The 18,757-nt window shown below is 48.5% G+C and overlaps 1 protein-coding gene across 1 annotated transcript in view; it reads right to left on the bottom strand.

Moving 5' to 3' along the window:
- LOC308170970 (DDB1- and CUL4-associated factor 1-like) overlaps positions 1-18,056 on the bottom strand; it is a 23,965-nt gene extending 5,909 nt beyond the window's left edge. The window contains exons 1-18 of the mRNA XM_080545824.1: positions 17,925-18,056; positions 17,492-17,568; positions 17,303-17,376; positions 15,718-15,831; positions 15,284-15,421; positions 14,600-15,016; positions 14,342-14,485; positions 14,020-14,121; positions 12,804-12,962; positions 12,310-12,489; positions 11,844-12,050; positions 6,808-6,977; positions 5,798-5,922; positions 3,490-3,737; positions 2,908-3,119; positions 1,691-2,551; positions 1,216-1,414; positions 53-135 (exon numbers count right to left, since the gene is read on the bottom strand). Of these exons, the coding sequence (XP_080401950.1) occupies positions 53-135; positions 1,216-1,414; positions 1,691-2,551; positions 2,908-3,119; positions 3,490-3,737; positions 5,798-5,922; positions 6,808-6,977; positions 11,844-12,050; positions 12,310-12,489; positions 12,804-12,962; positions 14,020-14,121; positions 14,342-14,485; positions 14,600-15,016; positions 15,284-15,421; positions 15,718-15,831; positions 17,303-17,376; positions 17,492-17,568; positions 17,925-18,037 (3,623 nt within the window). The 5' untranslated portion in view covers positions 18,038-18,056. The remainder of the gene's footprint in view (positions 1-52; positions 136-1,215; positions 1,415-1,690; positions 2,552-2,907; positions 3,120-3,489; positions 3,738-5,797; positions 5,923-6,807; positions 6,978-11,843; positions 12,051-12,309; positions 12,490-12,803; positions 12,963-14,019; positions 14,122-14,341; positions 14,486-14,599; positions 15,017-15,283; positions 15,422-15,717; positions 15,832-17,302; positions 17,377-17,491; positions 17,569-17,924) is intronic.
- Between the last annotated feature and the right edge of the window lie 701 nt (positions 18,057-18,757).

The following is an 18,757-nucleotide window of genomic DNA, read 5'->3' as shown; positions in this document are numbered from 1 at the left end:
GTGTGTTGGTGTGTGTGTGTGTGTGTGTGTGTGTGTGTGTGTGTTCTCTCACTTCTTGGTGAACACAAACTGCATGCTCCACAGCGCTGAGAGAGGCACGCTCCAGGAGGCCGACGTCAGCAGCAGAGACCCATCCTACACACACACACACACACACACACACACACACACACACACACACACACACACACACACAAAAGATGTTCACTTAAGGCTCCTGCCCACTGTGCGATGTTATGTCGGTGAACCCCTCACACTGCACGACTGAAAGTTTCAGTCCTGCCGTCTCCGACTTGATCAGACCTTACGACGTGCGTGCTCACACTGTACGATTGTGCTCACACTGTACGATTGCTCTCAGCCACGATTGTCATCCACGATTGCTGGTCCCAATCGCATGCAATTTAAGACACTTTAGGAGACAAATAGCACAGGAAAAGCTGTGCGCACCACTCCCTCCGACAGTGGAACGGTGGGGTTTTGAGAGAGTCACAACAAAACACACGAAGCCTTCGCGGCTCACGACTTTATTCTAAACGGAGGCAAGTCTGCTCGCTGGCCCGTTTGCATTTGGACCTCAACTCGGCACCACCGGTTACTTTTAGCCCGTTATTCGCGAGGAGAAAACACAGGCGCCCGAACATTTCGGCAGCGAATGCTGAGCAGGGATGGCTGAGTCTGCACGGTTCTCATGCCGCGTTTAAGGACAGCCCCCTGCTCCGGGTTGAGCTTCATTCTCACAGAGCAGCTTTGCAGACTAGTGACGCGACTTGTACACTTGTTGAAATTGTTCATTGTGAACTGTAGGACCAGCCACACTTCACGAGCCACGCCGAAAATTTCTGACCTGCCAGAAATTTGTCGGCAGGTCGTAGCCTCGTCTTTAGAACGTAGGAGCAATTAGTCGTTGATCGCTGACTCTCTCACACTGTGCGACTTATGACGTCCCGATTTCGCCTTACGAGGCTAGGATGTCTCTACGACTACGCAACGTAGTCTGCGCCAACAAATTCGTGGCGAAATCGTGGACAAATCGCACAGTGGGCAGGAGCCTTAAAACTTCGTCATTAGCTGTATTGTCATTAATAGGTCATTAACTGGTTAGCATTAGCTGGCTGTATTGTCATTAATAGGTCATTAACTGGTTAGCATTAGCTAGCTGTATTGTCATTAAGACGTGATTAGCGTTAGCTAGCGTTAGCTGGCGGTACTGACGCGGGAGGGCTCCATGCTTGTGATGGCCGAGCTGTGGCAGTTGTAGCTGGCCTCCTCGTGGCCGCTGAACACGTTGTAGAGCTTCAGGTGACCCGTGCAGGTGCCCAGCATCAGGAAGCGCTCGCGGGCAGAGAAGGCACAGCAGGTGAACGAGCTGTCATCCTCCTCCGGAGCCCTGAACACAGAGATGGGCTTGAACCTGGAGGAGGGGGAGAGAGAGAGAGAGAGAGAGGAGAGAGAGGGAGGAGGAGAGGAGGGGGTCAGGTACCACACACAGACACAGACCCAGACCCAGACCCACAGACACACAGACACACAGACACACACACACACACACACACCCCCACACCCCCCCCCCCACACACACACACTCACACACCCACACACCCACACACCCCCACCCCCACCCCCAACCCCACACACGACATCAAATCCATCAGGTAAAAAAAGCCAGAAACCACCCAGACAGACTGACCTGCTGAAGATGAGGTGTCGGTCCAGGCAGCCCCCGTCCACGCCCCCGGGCCTGGGGTAGAGCACGCGGCCGCGCATCCGCGACGTGAAGTTGGCCGGCGCCTGCCGCCGCCGCTTGGGCTCGGGGCAGCAGTGGGGGGTGAACAGGGAGAAGGGGGGGCAGGTGGTGACGGGGTTGCGGCAGCGCGCGTGCTGCTCCCGCAGGTACTCGGTGATGATGCCGTCCAGGGCGGGCGGCGAGGGCAGGAGGCGTTCCAGCTGCTTCTTCATGGCCGGGCTCTGGCTGAAGGCGCCGTGGTCCGACTTCTGCCGCAGCACGCGGGGGGGCTTCCGGCAAGCGGGGGAGGAGGAGGAGGAGGAGACGGGGCTGCTGACGACGCCGATGAGACCGCCGCCGCCCCCGGCCGCGGTGGAGCCGCGTTCGCGCGTGAACAGGATGCGGCCGATCTGGGGCGAGGCGGGAGGAGGAGGAGGAGGAAGGGGAGGAGGAGGGGCCTGTGAAGAGGGCGGAGGGGCGGCGAGACGGGAGGCGAGGCCGTTGGCGAGGAGGGGGGGGCGCGGCGTCCTGGGGAGCGCCACGGCGGAGGAGGAGGAGCCTAGCGGGGTGACGGCGAGGGCGGAGGAGGAGGAGGAGAGGCAGAAGGGGCCCGTGGGGAGCTCCGCCTCCCGGGTCAGGGTCTGGGCCGTGTCGTGGAGGCCCTTGGCCAGCAGGTGGTTCCTGATGAGGAGGAGCAGCTCCTTCTCGGGGAAGGTGATGCGCGACTGGGCCACCACGCTGGCCCTCTGGAGGCGCGCCAGGGACACGTCCGACCCCACCGGCAGGGGCTTCCCCGAGACCCGCTCGATCAGCTCGGCGGCGTACCTGACACGGGCAGGGAGGGACAGAGAGGACAGGTCAGGACTGACACAGCAGGGGGACAGAGAGGATAGGACAAGACTGATAGGGTCATGAGACACAGATAGGAGTGTTTTGCTGGACACAGATTAATCTGGTCCTAGACCAAATCACATCGAGGACGGTGTTTAGTCAAGGATGAGGCTTAATCTGTGTCCGATTCAAGGTATTAAGACCTAGACTAAAAAGCATATCCAAGATTAGACAGATTCCCCATTAAAAGGGTGTTTTAATCCAATTGTCTTAATCTGTGTCTGGGACAACCAGTTCTAGTTTAGAAGTAGTGATGTGACCTCCTCTCCACCAGGGGCGCTGGGCCGTACCTGCAGAAGCGGACGTGCTCGCTGCGTTTGTCCTGCAGGACGGGCTCCTTCATCAGCTGCTGGATGTGGCTGCTGCTGAACAGTGGCAGCTTGCTGATGATCTGCCTCACGGCGGAGCTCCGCGATAGGCCCACCAGCGCCTTGCAGGTCAGCGCTCGGAGGTGGTCGGCGTCCGTGATGGGCATCTTCACCGTCAGCAGAGAGAGCAGCACCTGGAAGAGAACACACGCGCACACGCACGCACGCACACACACACACACACACACACACACGCACACGCACACGCACACACACACACGCACACACACGCGCACGCACACACACACACACACACACACACACACACACACACGCACACACACATTCACGATAAAAAAAAAATTGTATATACGATTAAAAATTATAATTATAAACACTAACAATTAAAATGTAATAATAATAATAATAATAATAATAATAATAATATAATATATAGATAACATTATCTTATAAGATTTAAGATCAAAATAAAATTAAATGAAATTACATGAAACATAAATAACATTAAACAAAACAGACATTTAAACATGGTGTGAGCAGCACCTTGATGCCGTTGTTAGATTGGACCACGTTCCACATCTTGGTCAGGACGCTCTCCTGGCCCTTGGCCTTCTGGCTCTGGCTCTGGTTCTTGTGGTGGTGGTGGTGGTGGTGGGCCCGCAGCGGCGTGCCCGCCAGGCTGTGGTCCGGGCCGCACACACAGTTGTTCACCACCTGAAGCGCCGACTTCTGGATCTCGGCGTCGTTGACGAACACCTTGCCCTCCGCCACGCCCAGGATGATGCTCATCCCTGAGGAGGGACGACAGCGAGCTCAGACTACAGGTCCGACTGGACCCCAACCATAGGCTGTGCTGTACACACTACAGACCCCCCCCCATACTGGGCTTTACACACTACAGACCCCCACCATACTGGGCTTTACACACTACAGACCCACCATACTGGGCTTTACACACTACAGACTAGGGGTGTAACGGATCGCCCCCCACGGTTCGGCACGCATGTGTACTGCGGATCAATTGCAAAATGTAACCAAGTAATAATATGACTTAATATTAGTTAATATCTCTTGTAAATCACAATGTAGAGTTGCCATGAAAAGATAGACGCGACAGTTCCGTGCTTTGTTTTACTCTAAAGCGCAATGATAGGTTGATAATGCAAAAAAAAATCTAGAACAACAAGGCTGCGTTCGTAAATTCGCTCTGGAATCTGATCAGCATTCATGGAACGCCTCTTGTCCAATCAAATTACTTGGTCCCTTTATGACGTCGGACCCAGTGTGCTCTCCGGCGCTCTCAGAGCAAATTTACGAAAGCAGCCCAAGTGTTCATGGCGAGTCCTGCTAATGTTGGCGACAGAGAAGAACTCGAAATGCCTCCCTCGTCATTTAAATCCCATGTATGGGAGCACTTTGGCTTCTCTGTCAATTATAACAATGACGGACAGTGTCATTGGAAGTGTGGTCGATAAAAAAGTTACGGTGTTTAAGCGTTGTGCAACGAGAAAGTCGTACGAGCATGGCCACACATTTGCCGTGACATCACCCTGGTGTGTTGACAGGAGGCACGAAAAAGGCAGCTGACAACTTCTGATAATGTAGCCAATTTTTTCATACCATGTTTAAAGTAAGGTTTCACTTTATTATTTAGTTAAAAGTGGCATAAAACATGTTTACCTATTCGTCTGCTTTAAAGAGCCCAGTGATTCACTGCTGCAACCAGGTGCCTCCTCCCTCTCTCCTACTGCATCATTTAAGTTGAATGTGTGTTTCTGTTTAATATGTAGCCTAATGTTTGAGTGTAGAATATGTTATTTATGTATATATATATATATATATATATATATATATATATATATATATATATATATATATATATATATATATATATATATATACACACACACACACATATATATATATACCAGTTTTGACATCTTGAATGTTGTTGGGTTTTACACAGTAAAAGTGGTGTTTTTACAGAATTCGAGGAAAAAGCTTTTTATTTTTATTTTTATGTTTTGTGTTGATCCGAAAAATGATCCGATCCGTGACTCAAAAACCGTGACACGATCCGATCCGTGAGTTAGGTGATCCGTTACACCCCTACTACAGACCCCCACCATACTGGGCTTTACACACTACAGACCCCCACCATACTGGACTTTACACACTACAGACCCACCATACTGGACTTTACACACTACAGACCCCCACCATACTGGACTTTACACACTACAGACCCCCACCATACTGGGCTTTACACACTACAGACCCACCATACTGGACTTTACACACTACAGACCCCCACCATACTGGGCTTTACACACTACAGACCCCCACCATACTGGACTTTACACACTACAGACCCACCATACTGGACTTTACACACTACAGACCCACCATACTGGACTTTACACACTACAGACCCACCATACTGGACTTTACACACTACAGACCCACCATACTGGACTTAACACACTACAGACCCACCATACTGGACTTTACACACTACAGACCCACCATACTGGGCTTTACACACTACAGACCCCCACCATACTGGACTTTACACACTACAGACCCCCCCACCATACTGGGCTTTACACACTACAGACCCCCACCATACTGGGCTTTACACACTACAGACCCACCCCATACTGGGCTTTACACACTACAGACCCCCACCATACTGGGCTTTACACACTACAGACCCCCACCATAGGCTTTACACTGTACAGACCACAACTATACTGGACTTTTCTAGACTGGTATAGACAGTTCTAGACTAGTAGAGACAGTTCTAGACTGGTAGAGACAGTTCTCTGGCCAATGAGAGCTCCAGACTGACCGACGGTGCAGACGGTAGCTCCTCCCTCGTCCAGGATGTCCACGGTCTCAGCCAGCATCAGCTGCACCTTGGGGACCACGGTCATCATGGCCAGGATGTCCAGGGCGAACCGCACCGTGTCACTCCTGGGGGACAGGGGGACAGTTACTGACAATGGAAGGACAGGGATATCGTCTTGGTAAACACACAATAGATTAGACAGGTTAAGCTTCATTTGAAGTACAGACTAAACACGTAAACTAGTTTACTTAGTGTTCACCTCACAGGTAAAATAGTGTATTTATTTGCCGAAGTAGGTATTGTGTTACTGTAGTAGGTATTGTATTCAGTCAACAGGTAAACTAGTAGTGTATTTACCTGTCCTAGCAGCTCCTCCAATCACAATCTAGAGTATTTACCTGCCATTATAGCTCCTCCAATCACAGACTAGAGTATTTACCTTAATTTTTTTAATTTTGCCATTTAGCAGACGCTTTTAATCCAAAGCGACTTACAATTACGAATTACAGGGACATTCCCCCTGGAGTAACTGAGGTCTAAGGGCCTTACTCAAGGGCACACTAGTAGTGGTGTGGTTTCAGGCGGGATTTGAACTCACAACCTTCCGATCACAAGTCCAACTCACTATCCACTAGACCACCATTACCTGCCATTATAGCTCCTCCAATCACAAACTAGAGTATTTACCTGCCATTATAGCTCTTCCAATCACAGACTAGAGTATTTACCTGCCATTACAGCTCTTCCAATCACAGACTAGAGTATTTACCTGCCATTACAGCTCTTCCAATCACAGACTAGAGTATTTACCTGCCATTATAGCTCCTCCAATCACAGACTAGAGTATTTACCTGCCATTACAGCTCTTCCAATCACAGACTAGAGTATTTACCTGCCATTATAGCTCCTCCAATCACAGACTAGAGTATTTACCTGCCATTATAGCTCCTCCAATCACAGACTATTTATCTGCCCTGGTAGCTCCTCCAATCACAGACCAGAGTAGTTACCTGCCGTAGTAGGTCCCCCAATCACAGGCGATGGAGATGACCTGCAGCATCAGGGGGATGCAGGACAGCTTGTAGAAGACCTCCACAGGCTCCCAGTGCAACTGAGAGGGTCCGTACTCTATCAGGAACTCCATCATCTCCACCACCTGCTCATGGGTGTAGGTACAGGCCTACACACACACACACACACACACACACACACACACACACATGAATATGAATCAGAAAAAAAATTGGGCCACTACCCACACATCTAGCTGTGTTGCTCATTCCACGAATGCATTATCCTTACAAGTTGTACCTCGTTGTAAAGGTGACTAATCAAGCTTTCCAACGATATAAAATACAATACCAATTGGTATTATTAAAGGGGAGGAATAATCGACCAAAATAACGTTTCCGAACTTTTTTTGAGGAGTTTATATATATATATCAGTGTTTCCCCTAGGTTTGCTGCCTTGGGGGGGTGGCATGGACCGTGGCATGGACCCCCCCCAGGGGGTAAGACCCTGCCTCATACCAGCGTCATGTCCAGGGCAGGGTTTCCGTTAACCGGCAATTACCGGTCTTTGTCCGGTAAAATTTGTTGAAGTCCGACAAATTGAAAACTCGTCGGACATAAATGTCCGGTGAAAATAATTCCCTCTAAGCACAATTTGAATACAATTCGCTAAAGTTCACATTCTGATTCCTTCTATTTAAAAAAATCACCGTATTCTCCAGTGTGCCTGTAACCGAATTAAAACTGCGGACCGAAGTCGCCTTGGGGAGGGCAAGGTCACACATCTGCCATGTCTCCGCCGCCGACTGTCACTTCCACGATTTTTTCACACGCTGTCACACGTCACACGCTGCCGGTATCCAATCGTAAATCATCCAATCCCCGTTCTCTACAGACGACGCGAAATTATAAGGTGTCTCTCACCGAGTGCTGAGAGCGGGATGATTCAAACAAACCAGGAAGTGGATTATTCCGTCCGTTCGTGTTTGTGCCGCAGGTCGCGTCTGCTGTCTGCGTCTCGGTAAATGTTTTAGCCTACTCGGACCGCGAAGAGCTGGATGAAACGTAATGATTCCTTTGGATACAATGCCCCGTAAGGATACAGTTGGATACAAGGCCGTTGGAAATGTCATACGCTTGCACCGGAGCTGGGGAGAGAGCAGGAGCTGCTCATCTAAAGCAGCGCGGGTAACCCGACACCACTAAAGGCCGGTTTAGGCTTCCGTTATAGTCCGTCGTTAACGCTGGTTGCATATTTGAGTTGATTTTTTGAGAGTTCTTTGTTTATTCGTGACAATACAGTGCACCTGAATTGCAACACATGTCCTTTGTGTACTAATTTTCGTCTGTTGTGCAAAATGCTATAATATTACAATAACCTATTCACATGCGTATAACAAAAAAGGGTTCATGTTTTGATGCATGTAGCGCTTGTAAAGGTTTAACTTGACTAAAGACTGACTAAAACAACCCCACACTAACTAAAATTGTCAGGCCTCGCCCTGACTGGCACCCCGGACAACCAAGTCAACGAGGAAAACCGTTACAACACGGCTAATGCGCATTGCAAGTTGCGGAGATATATGGTTATAGAAATGACGTTGTTTTATTGATTAAAAAAGGGTAAAACTGGAAAGAGAAAATAGAAAACTCACATTAATCCCAAACAATTTAACAAACTTCAGTTAACGTAATGTGGAGTCCGTTCATTGATCGATGCTGTCTGTTCAGTTCCCAGTGAGGCGCCCGTTCAGCGCTGGACATAATGGCATAGCGCGCATGCGAATCATGTTATATTATTATATATTATATAGCTCGCATCTAATCGTATCGGATGAGAAATAGACATTAAATGGCATATATAGGCCGCTACACAACAGTAATCACCGCGACAAACAGCTATATTAGATTTGAAGAAAAAATAAATGATTTCAAATTTTTTTTTTAATTATATTTTAATATGATGACCGGAATATATCACGTTTGTCCGGTAAATCGAAATCTTCCCGGACACGATGTCCGGCGGCAATTTTTTCTAACGGAAACCCTGGTCCAGGGGTGTACTTGTACATTAAGCCGCCTCACGCTACGGAAACAGGAGATAGGCTCCAGAACCATCGGTTCTCAAGGCTACTTACTTATGTGGTCTTGACTACCTGTCCACTTTCTCACCTGGTTCTTGCTCTCTCTTAGGGCTTTCACACCGGCAAAGAACCGTGCCGGTTCGCGTTCGCGAGCCAAGTCTGGAACCGGCCGGCGCGTTCAGACCGAAGCTCAATTGGTTCGGAACCTGAAAAGTTGGTTCGCAGCGGGCACCAAAAAATAGTGGTTCTCAAGCGCGAACCAAAACGTAGAACAGTCACGTCGTCAGTGGGTGTGTCATATTCTAGGCTGCAGAGACCAGCAAGGAGGAAGTAGACAAAATCTAATCTAATCTAAATCTAATCATTAGTGATCAAAAACAATATCAAAAGTCTCATTATTCTCTTTATCTTCCTCACATGCTCAGCAAACACACACACACACGCACACGCGCGCGGACATGCGCGAACGCGAATTTCGTAAGCCATTTCTATTCCAGTAACGGAGCAGCTGATTAGTAAAAGAACGCATAATAGAAAGTGTATTTTGTTTTGTTTCACAGAAATGTGTGTTTATTTCAGATACTGTAGTGAAATATATTATCCTCATTTCCAGTGAAGTAGTTGCCATCTAGTTGTGACATTTTTGTTTATCCCGCCCCTTCATCACCCAGCGTTGATGACGCGGATGGTTCTGGTTACACCGGTATGAACGCGGGCTCGTACGCCAGACAGCACCAAGGTTCAGAGGTTTCCGAACGCGAACGCGAACCGGCACGGTTCTTTGCCGGTGTGAAAGCCCTATCTCTGGTGTGCCGACACCATCCTGCTCTCTCTCCTTCTCTCCCTCCCTATCCTCCTCTCTCCCTTTTGCTGTCAACCAAAAGGTAAACAAAACAGCCAGAGTATTTATAATCTGCTGTGGGCAATCCAGTCAGATAATGTCATTCTGACTTTACTCTCTCACCTGAAAAAAAATCGTATGTCCAACTATAAAAAACTGACATTTCCAATGCTTCAATCAACTGTCCATGTACTGTAAATATGCCATTATGGTATTACCATGAAGCCCAACTCTAGCAGAATAAGAAAGATAGTACCGTATATCTACTTTAAGTAAAATAATAAAGTGCCTCCAGTTAGCTCTTTAGCTGGCAAGTGTGCAAGGAGACTAGCTCATCTCATCACCTCTGAGCTAGCTAGCTTGCTAGTTCTTTGACACTATTTACTAGGGGTGTAACGGATCACCTAACTCACGGATCGGATCGTGTCACGGTTTTTGAGTCACGGATCGGATCATTTTTCGGATCAACATAAAAATAAAAATAAAAAGCTTTTTCCTCGAATTCTGTAAAAACACCACTTTTACTGTGTAAAACCCAACAACATTCAAGATGTCAAAACTGGTATATATATATATATATATATATATATATATATATATATATATATATGTGTGTATATATATACATAAATAACATATTCTACACTCAAACATTAGGGTACATATTAAACAGAAACACACATTCAACTTAAATGATGCAGTAGGAGAGAGGGAGGAGGCACCTGGTTGCAGCAGTGAATCACTGGGCTCTTTAAAGCAGACAAATAAACATGTTTTATGCCACTTTTAACTAAATAATAAAGTGAAACCTTACTTTAAACATGGTATGAAAACATTGGCTACATTATCAGAAGTTGTCAAGCTGCCTTTTTCGTGCCTCCCGTCAACACACCAGGGTGATGTCGCGGCAAATGTGTGGCCATGCTAACTAACTTTTTTATCGACCACACTTCCAATGACACTGTCCGTCATTGTTATAATTGACAGAGAAGCCAAAGTGCTCCCATACATGGGATTTAAATGACGAGGGAGGCATTTCGAGTTCTTCTCTGTCGCCAACATTAGCAGCACTACTCTACTCGCCATGAAACACTTGGGCTGCGTTCGTAAATTTGCTCTGAGAGCGCCGGAGAGCACACTGGGTCCGACGTCATAAAGGGACCAAGTAATTTGATTGGACAAGAGGCGTGAATGCTGATCAGATTCCAGAGCGAATTTACGAACGCAGCCTTGTTCTGGATTTTTTTCTTTCATTATCAACCTATCATTGCGCTTTAGAGTAAAACAAAGCACGCAACTGTTGCGTCTATCTTTTCATGGCAACTCTACATTGTGATTTACAAGGGATATTAACTAATATTAAGTAATATTATTACTTGGTTACATTTTGCAATTGATCCGCGGTACACATGCGTGCCGAACCGTGGGGGGCGATCCGTTACACCCGTACTATTTACACTATGGAACTATAGTCAGACACTTTCTAGTCACGATAATAACAATTTTAACCAACTTTCTCTGTCAGAACACTCAGCAATTATATTTGCTAACGTTTCAACTTGCTTACTTTCAATCTGCAGACATCACAGCCGGCAAAAACTCTCGCGTCTCGCGTGCACACTTGCGCAAAATCTTGTATTATTCTCCAGCGCTGGCACAGCGAGAAGTGTGGAGATAGGTCTGGCTATGCGAGACTACGGCGGACTAACGTTCCCAACGAGCCTATGGGCTTGCCACTCGCCAGATTCTGGTTGGGTGCGTTTAAAAAACGCGGATATTTTAGCCTGCTTGTCAGATGTTTGGTGTCTACGTCCGTAATAATTCCTCTTTCTTGGGGGGGCGGGGGGTTCCGTTGGGAGGGCGGCCCGCCCCCCCAAGGCAATGGTAGGGGAAACACTGTATATATATATATATATACACATATACACACACACACACACACACACATCCTTATTCTGGTCCATGTATTCCAATGCTCCAGTCCTCCGATTTCTACCTCCACCAGCCTCCCCTGATACTTGTATCGAACAGTCCTAACAATCAGTGTAGGAATGACATGTCATAGTATTGGCTGTTCCGTGTGTACTTCCATCCGCCCCCCTCCTCCTACCTTGTAGTATGGCTGAGGATGGACCTGGGCGCCCCCTTCAATCCGCTGGGACTGCTTGACCTGCTCCACCTTGATGGCCAGGTGGGCCTCGAAGTACCTCCGCAGGGCCATGCAGGTGTGCTTGGCGGTCTGGCGGCTGGAGAACACGTGGTCGTCGCTCAGCAGCGCCCCCTGGTCCTCCGAGTTCAGGATCTCCAGGGTACTGATCTGACAACATGAACCGTTTATTTAACTGTTAAAATTAATAAAAAGCACTTAAGGGGGAGATGGGGGTGCAATAAAAAGTAGTTATTAATGAATACATGTCTTTAATCATTTTAAAGAAAAATGCCCTACATTGAGGGGGGGGGAGGTTGGGGCAGGGGGTTCACGCCCACCCCCTCCGCACAAGCACCCACCCACGCTGATACCCACCCACCACCCACTCTGCCACCCCCCCCCCCCCCCCCCTACAGCCCCCACCCACCAGGTTGACCAGGCGGCGGAGGCCGTCCCTCTGGTGGAACAGCTCCAGGACGGCCCTGAAGGAGAAGGAGATGGAGAAGAACATGGTGGCGTGGCAGCAGCCCGAGGCGTGGGAACACTCCAGCAGCCACAGAGCGTAGCTGACCATGTCCCCCAGCACCACGCCTGGCAGCACGCACACCTGGGGGGACAGGGACAGGTCAGAGACAACGTGTGTGTGTGTGTGTGTGTGTGTGTGTGTTACCCTCTCCATGGTGTGTGTGTGTGTGTGTGTGTGTTACCCTCTCCATGGTGTGTGTGTGTGTGTGTTACCCTCTCCATGGTGTGTGTGTTACCCTCTCCATGGTGTGTGTGTGTGTGTGTGTGTATGTGTGTGTGTTACCCTCTCCATGGTGTGTGTGTGAGTGTGTGTTACCCTCTCCATGGTGTGTCTGTGTGTGTGTGTGTGTTACCCTCTCCATGGTGTGTGTGTGTGTGTGTGTGTGCGTGTGTTACCCTCTCCATGGCGTCTTGGTTGTAGGCCAGGTAGTAGAGGCAGAGGGAGACCCCCGTAGCGGCCATGGAGGGGCGGGGCACCGCCAGCAGCTTCTGCACGCCGCCGTGGGAGATGAAGTCAGCCGCAAACTTCTTATGGAGCAGCAGAGAGGCCAGGAACTGGAGGGAGGGAGAGACACACACACACACACACACACACACACACACACGACACACGACACACGACACAGACACAGACAGACACAGACACAGACACACGACAGACACAGACACAGACACACGACACAGACACAGACACACGACACAGACACACGACACACACACACACACACACACACAGACACACGACACACGACACACGACACACGACACACACAGACACGTCAGAGAGAAGACACACACACACACATTTAGAGGGTGACATATCAGACGTGGGTGAATTGGTTCAATGTGCTGTTAGTTGCGATGCTCCTCCCAGTGCTGGAACATTCTACAGAGAACATGTCAGTTGGCTGTTCTGGTGACGCTCGGGCAGTTTTAAGTTTTGATTGAGGGCCTGTTTGTTGAGAACTTTGACTGCGATTTATAATATTGTAATTTTGTATTTGTTTGATGTTTGGTTGTAAACTGTGTGCGTGTGTGAGTGTGTGTGTGTGTGTGTGTGTGTGTGTGTCAATGGGATCCCTGCTATAATAAAAGTTCAATAAAACTCCACATGTCCAGTACTTGTACTCATATTTGAGGTGTGTGTTATGTAGCTCGGCGTTTGGACTCCTGGGGAGAATTCCTCTGGTTCCTCAGGACAACTAATCAACCCAGAGCAGCTCCAGTGTTTGGCCATTCTAATCTCTCTTCACACACGGCACCCACAGCCACCTCGCCCTCAGATACACACACACACACACACACACACACACACACACACACACACACACACACACAGTTGCCTTGGGCGTGCTCTTTAGAGGGATTAGGTTTTTGGCAGGAAATGTATCCTCTCCCCGAAAATAGAAAAAAGCCTCTACAAAAAAATGTATAATGTAAATTTGAGGCCTTTGACAAAATAGCCTGCGTCAAAGCGTATGCTTCACAGAACAGCACATATGAACATTTCACACATATGAATAAAACAAATATGCATAAGCAAAAACAACCCCACGTCCTTAAACAAGTGCTGTAATGATTGGCAGGCAGACTGAGGAAGTCAGAGGTTTACCAGCAGGGCGTCGAAGGTGAGCTGGATGTCGCTGGTGTTCCTCAGGTCCATGTAGAGCATCAGCAGCTCCCTGGTGTCCAGCTGCATGAACACCGCCAGGAGCTGGACATCAACAACAACAACATCATCAACAACAACATCAACAACAACATCAACAACAACAACAACATCATCATCATCAACAACAACATCAACAACAACAACAACATCAACAACAACCATTGTAATGCATGGAACGGAATGAGGAATGGTATCAAACACGTGCATTACAATGAGCGGAGTCCTCCTCCGTCTATTGGGGGGTGGTGGGTGGGGGTCTCACCTCCTGGTAGTCCCCCAGTGGGGTGAGGTACTGCAGGATGAGGCGTTGTTCGATGGCGGGGGTGAGGGGCAGCAGACGGTAGTTGCTCCCAATGACCCAGGAACTCATCCCTGACCAGCTGCTGTGGTCCAGCTCACCGGGCCCTCTCTCTCTCTCCGCCTCTCTCTCCGTCTCTCTCTCCGTCTCCCTCTCCGTCTCCCTCTCCGTCTCCCTCTCCGTCTCCCTCTCCGTCTCTGTGTAACGTAGTTTCTGTTTGACTTTCCTCCCGTTCTCCCTGGCGTGGCAGTTGGCCAAGAGCGCCTCCGCCGCTGTCCTCTTCCTGCCTGCCGCCCCGTACTCCTGCCTGGCCTCCGCCTCCCCGAGGCTGGCCTCCGCTGAGGCGGGGGGGTACAGGGGGTCCGGGGGGGGCTTCACCCAGCTGCCACTCTTCTGGGCGGAGGGCAGGTGGAACAGGGGCCTGGGCCTGGCCTCCCAGACCGGTCGACTACAGGCCTCTTCTGCTTCCTTCCTCTGCTCCTCCTCTTCCTCCGCCTCCTCCGGCCGCTGCTCCGCGGCGGGGCCGGTGGCGTCCTCGTCGGCCCCGGGTGCGGCACCCCTCGTCAGGCCGGGACGCTTGGTGACCGCCTGGTTGGTCCTCGCCTGCAGCTCCCGTAAGCGTGACAGCATCAGAGGCACCTGGGAAGTCAAACACCACCGTTATGGAAGAACACAACATCAGCATCATCTATTACACATATTGACGATAATGTGTATGTTAATATGTAAATAACAACATAAATCCACAAATCCAAACCTAACGGGGTTTCAGTTTCAGTCGACTTTATTGTCCCAGGTGGGAAACTTGATTCGCAGTCAGGAATCACAATAAAAAAACATACGATATGAGAATGTACTAATACAATATCTAACATAACGCAGAACAGCACCATGCTGTGGACCCACCAGGTTGGAGTTCTCCTGCCGGTAATTGGCAGCGATCTCCTGGTTCTCCATGGCCCGGGCCAGCAGACCCGTGGCATAGATGCACAGCGGCCGCTCTGCATCCTGGGCCCACTTAAACAACTTCTCCACCAGGCCTTCCTACAGAAACCACAATAACACACACACACACACAGTCAGATTCTCCACCAGGCCTTCTACAGAACACACACAGACAGTCAGATTCTCCACCAGGCCTTCCTACAGTACCCACAAACACACACACACACACACACACACACACACACACACACACACACACACACACACACACACACACACACACACACACACGTACTGTATGGTGTTCTAAAGTTTTGTATGGTACTATGGTATGGTATTGTATGATGTATGATGTTGTATGGTTTTGTATGGTATTGTATGGTGTTCTATGGTACCTTCTCCTGGAAGACCACTGCTGTCTCCAGCCCTGGCATGATGTTCTGCAACAGCCGACAGGCGGCAGTGTTCAGAGACAGCTCTCTGCTGGTCATCACATAGCTGTTCAGGAGCTGAACACACACACACACACACACGCACACACATTTACATAACGAGTCACTTCAGCAGGCTGTCACTGTTCACCAGCTACTTCACAATGTAATACATCCTTGTTTAGTGTAACTAATAGGTATCATTTCCCTCCTCTTGAACATTAATACCAGTGTCAGTGTTTCCTCCAGGATTTTTCACATTAGTGGCGGAGCGGTTATCTTTCGCGCGCGATTTTTTTCCGCGTGCACGCCACTGGCGCTCAAAACAAAGACGTGGTTTCACCAAAAACTAGTATAGAGGGTGGCAACAATTATAATTTCTTAAATAGCGGTTAAGTCATTAAAGCCGAGCAGGTGACTTTATATAGAAGGTGATCAAATACCAATATATCCTACAGCTGCAGCGGAACATGCGGAACGCGCATTACACACACACACACACACACACACACACACACACACACACACACACACACACACACACACACAGAAAGATCAATACGAAGTAGGCCTACATGAGAGTACACGCACAGAACCGGCTAACGTTACTCATTAACTGTTTACACAAGTAAAATCACAGTGTGACAGTCAGATGGAGCATTCGCTAAACAACAACAGCAAGGTAATGCTATCAGTTGAGTTAAAGAAAACCAACTCTTACCTTTGATGACACCAACATGAGCCGTGTTTACCCGTACCTCCGCCGTTCTGTTCGTGGTGATTTTAGAAGCAATAGATTATATTTGGCCCGCGCATATTGCTATGAATAGTTCGATCTCCACACATGAGTCGGCGATGTTGTCATTTAGCCAGCTCTCAGAGAAGCACATCAGGCTGCACTCCCGATACACTGAATGATGCATCACGAGTGCCTCCAACTCGTCACATTTGTTGGGTAAGGAGTTAACATTTCCCATTACGATTGATGGTAGAAACGGCTTGTATCTCCACCGCCTCCTCGATTTAGCTTTTAGCTTCGCTCCAGCTTTGCACCCCCGGTATTTCTTCCGTAGTTCCTTCGGTAATGAGTGTTTGAAACCCTCATGTTTTGCAGTCTCTCAGAGAGAGAGAGGAGAGGGATTTCCTGAAATCCAAATGTCCCGCGAAATTCGGACCAATCACAAAACTGTTTTGAAAGCGCGTCGCCTCGCGCCGCGTGCCTGTTGAGAGTCTCGATTGCAATGCGAACACAAACGACGAGGTTAATTGCAACATTGTAACATATTGTAAATAACTACCGCTAAATCGTAACGAAATGTTGGTCTGGAAGCGGCCTAAATCTAGCTTCAATCTGCTTTTTTTCTGTTCTCCGGTCATAATAACTTGCTGCCTTTCTGCGCAGCCTGAATCAAAGTGGACTGTCTGAATCATTTGGTGGCGGAGGAAATTCTTTGGTGGCGGCCCGCCACGAATAAATGCATATAGAGGAAACACTGAGTGTGTTATAAATATATTCTGTTTCTGATAATGATATACAGTGGATCCTCACCGCGTTTGTGAAGTCATCATTCTTGAAGAGAATTTTAAGTAAATGTCCTAACATGCATTCAGGATCCGCTCTTCCTGTAAAACAATATTAAGAAGGTTAAGTATGCAATCCTACACACACTAAAGTATAACTTAAGACCATATGAATCAAATCAAAACATTTTAGACGAGAAAATGAATGGTCGTCTACCTGGATGTCTATCATCAAATGGATCCGGGTCAGCTTTGTGGTACTCCTCTGTTTCAAGCTCAATCAGCTCAGAGATTCTACAACAGACGAACCACAACCTGGGTCACAGACCAACAGAACCAACTAGGCTACTACTGAGGAGGTCTGGTGCAAGTACTGATGAGATAAAAAAACAACCAACAGAACATCAGCCTGGCTGAAGGTCAACAGACAGGCACAACGCAAACATATCTGGCTTCAATGATATGGTCTCCATGGTGACCATTAATCAGTGGACGGGCTCGTTGTAATGCATGACGGAATGACACACGTGTTTGATACCGTTCCTCATTCCGTTCCACGCATTACAATGAGCCCGTCCTCCGTTTTCTACCTCCCACTACCCAGCCTCCCCTGGTACCCATGGTGGCCATTAACATTAAGGTTCACTGACTTGGTGAGGATGGAGACGAGGTCTTCTGTGCTCCCCTGCTGTTCCTCCTCCCACTTCTCCAGGAGAGACGTCAGCTCTGCCTTGCCGTCCACCGGGACGGCGGGGGAAGCCATGACGGCGGGAGAAGCCAAGACGGCAGGAGAAGCCAAGAGGTTCCCTGGAACAGAGAAGAGAGAAGAGCGCTCTGACCTTAGCAATCACATTAACGCCACTCATTCCATCTGGGTTAACATTTTGTGAGATTTTTACAAGCTAAAAACAACCCAAAAAAATACTTCTATCATCTGATTTCTAAATTGTGGCACAACAAATCCTCAAATTGAACAGCTAAGTGCTGGAGATTCAATCAATTACTACTAATGTGCTGCTGGCTGGTAAATAAATGTCTGTTTACCCATGTCTGTTTATCCAGTGGCGTCTCCAAAGTCACACTGGGGGTTGACAGATAAGAGCAAGCTGTCATATCCAACAGCTGAACTAGAGCTAGCTTTAGTGAAGCTGAATCTTAGCTACCTCACAAGTTAACTGTAACACACACTGACTAGATTGTTCAACAAGCTTGATCCAACAGGTGGCCACTGTCTGTTAGCCAGCCATAAGGTTCTATCTCCGTTTAGAATGAGAAGGTTCTATCTCCGTTTAGAATGATAAGGTTCTATCTCCGTTTAGAATGAGAAGGTTCTATCTCCGTTTAGAATGAGAAGGGTCTATCTCCGTTTAGAATGAGAAGGTTCTATCTCCGTTTAGAATGAGAAGGTTCTATCTCCGTTTAGAATGAGAAGGTTCTATCTCCGTTTAGAATGAGAAGGTTCTATCTCCGTTTAGGGCAGTTC

Source organism: Nansenia antarctica (genome assembly GCF_963989245.1).
Source record: "Nansenia antarctica genome assembly, chromosome: 15".
NCBI classification, from domain to species: domain Eukaryota; kingdom Metazoa; phylum Chordata; class Actinopteri; order Argentiniformes; family Microstomatidae; genus Nansenia; species Nansenia antarctica.
This window is presented reverse-complemented; position numbering and strand designations above follow the sequence as displayed.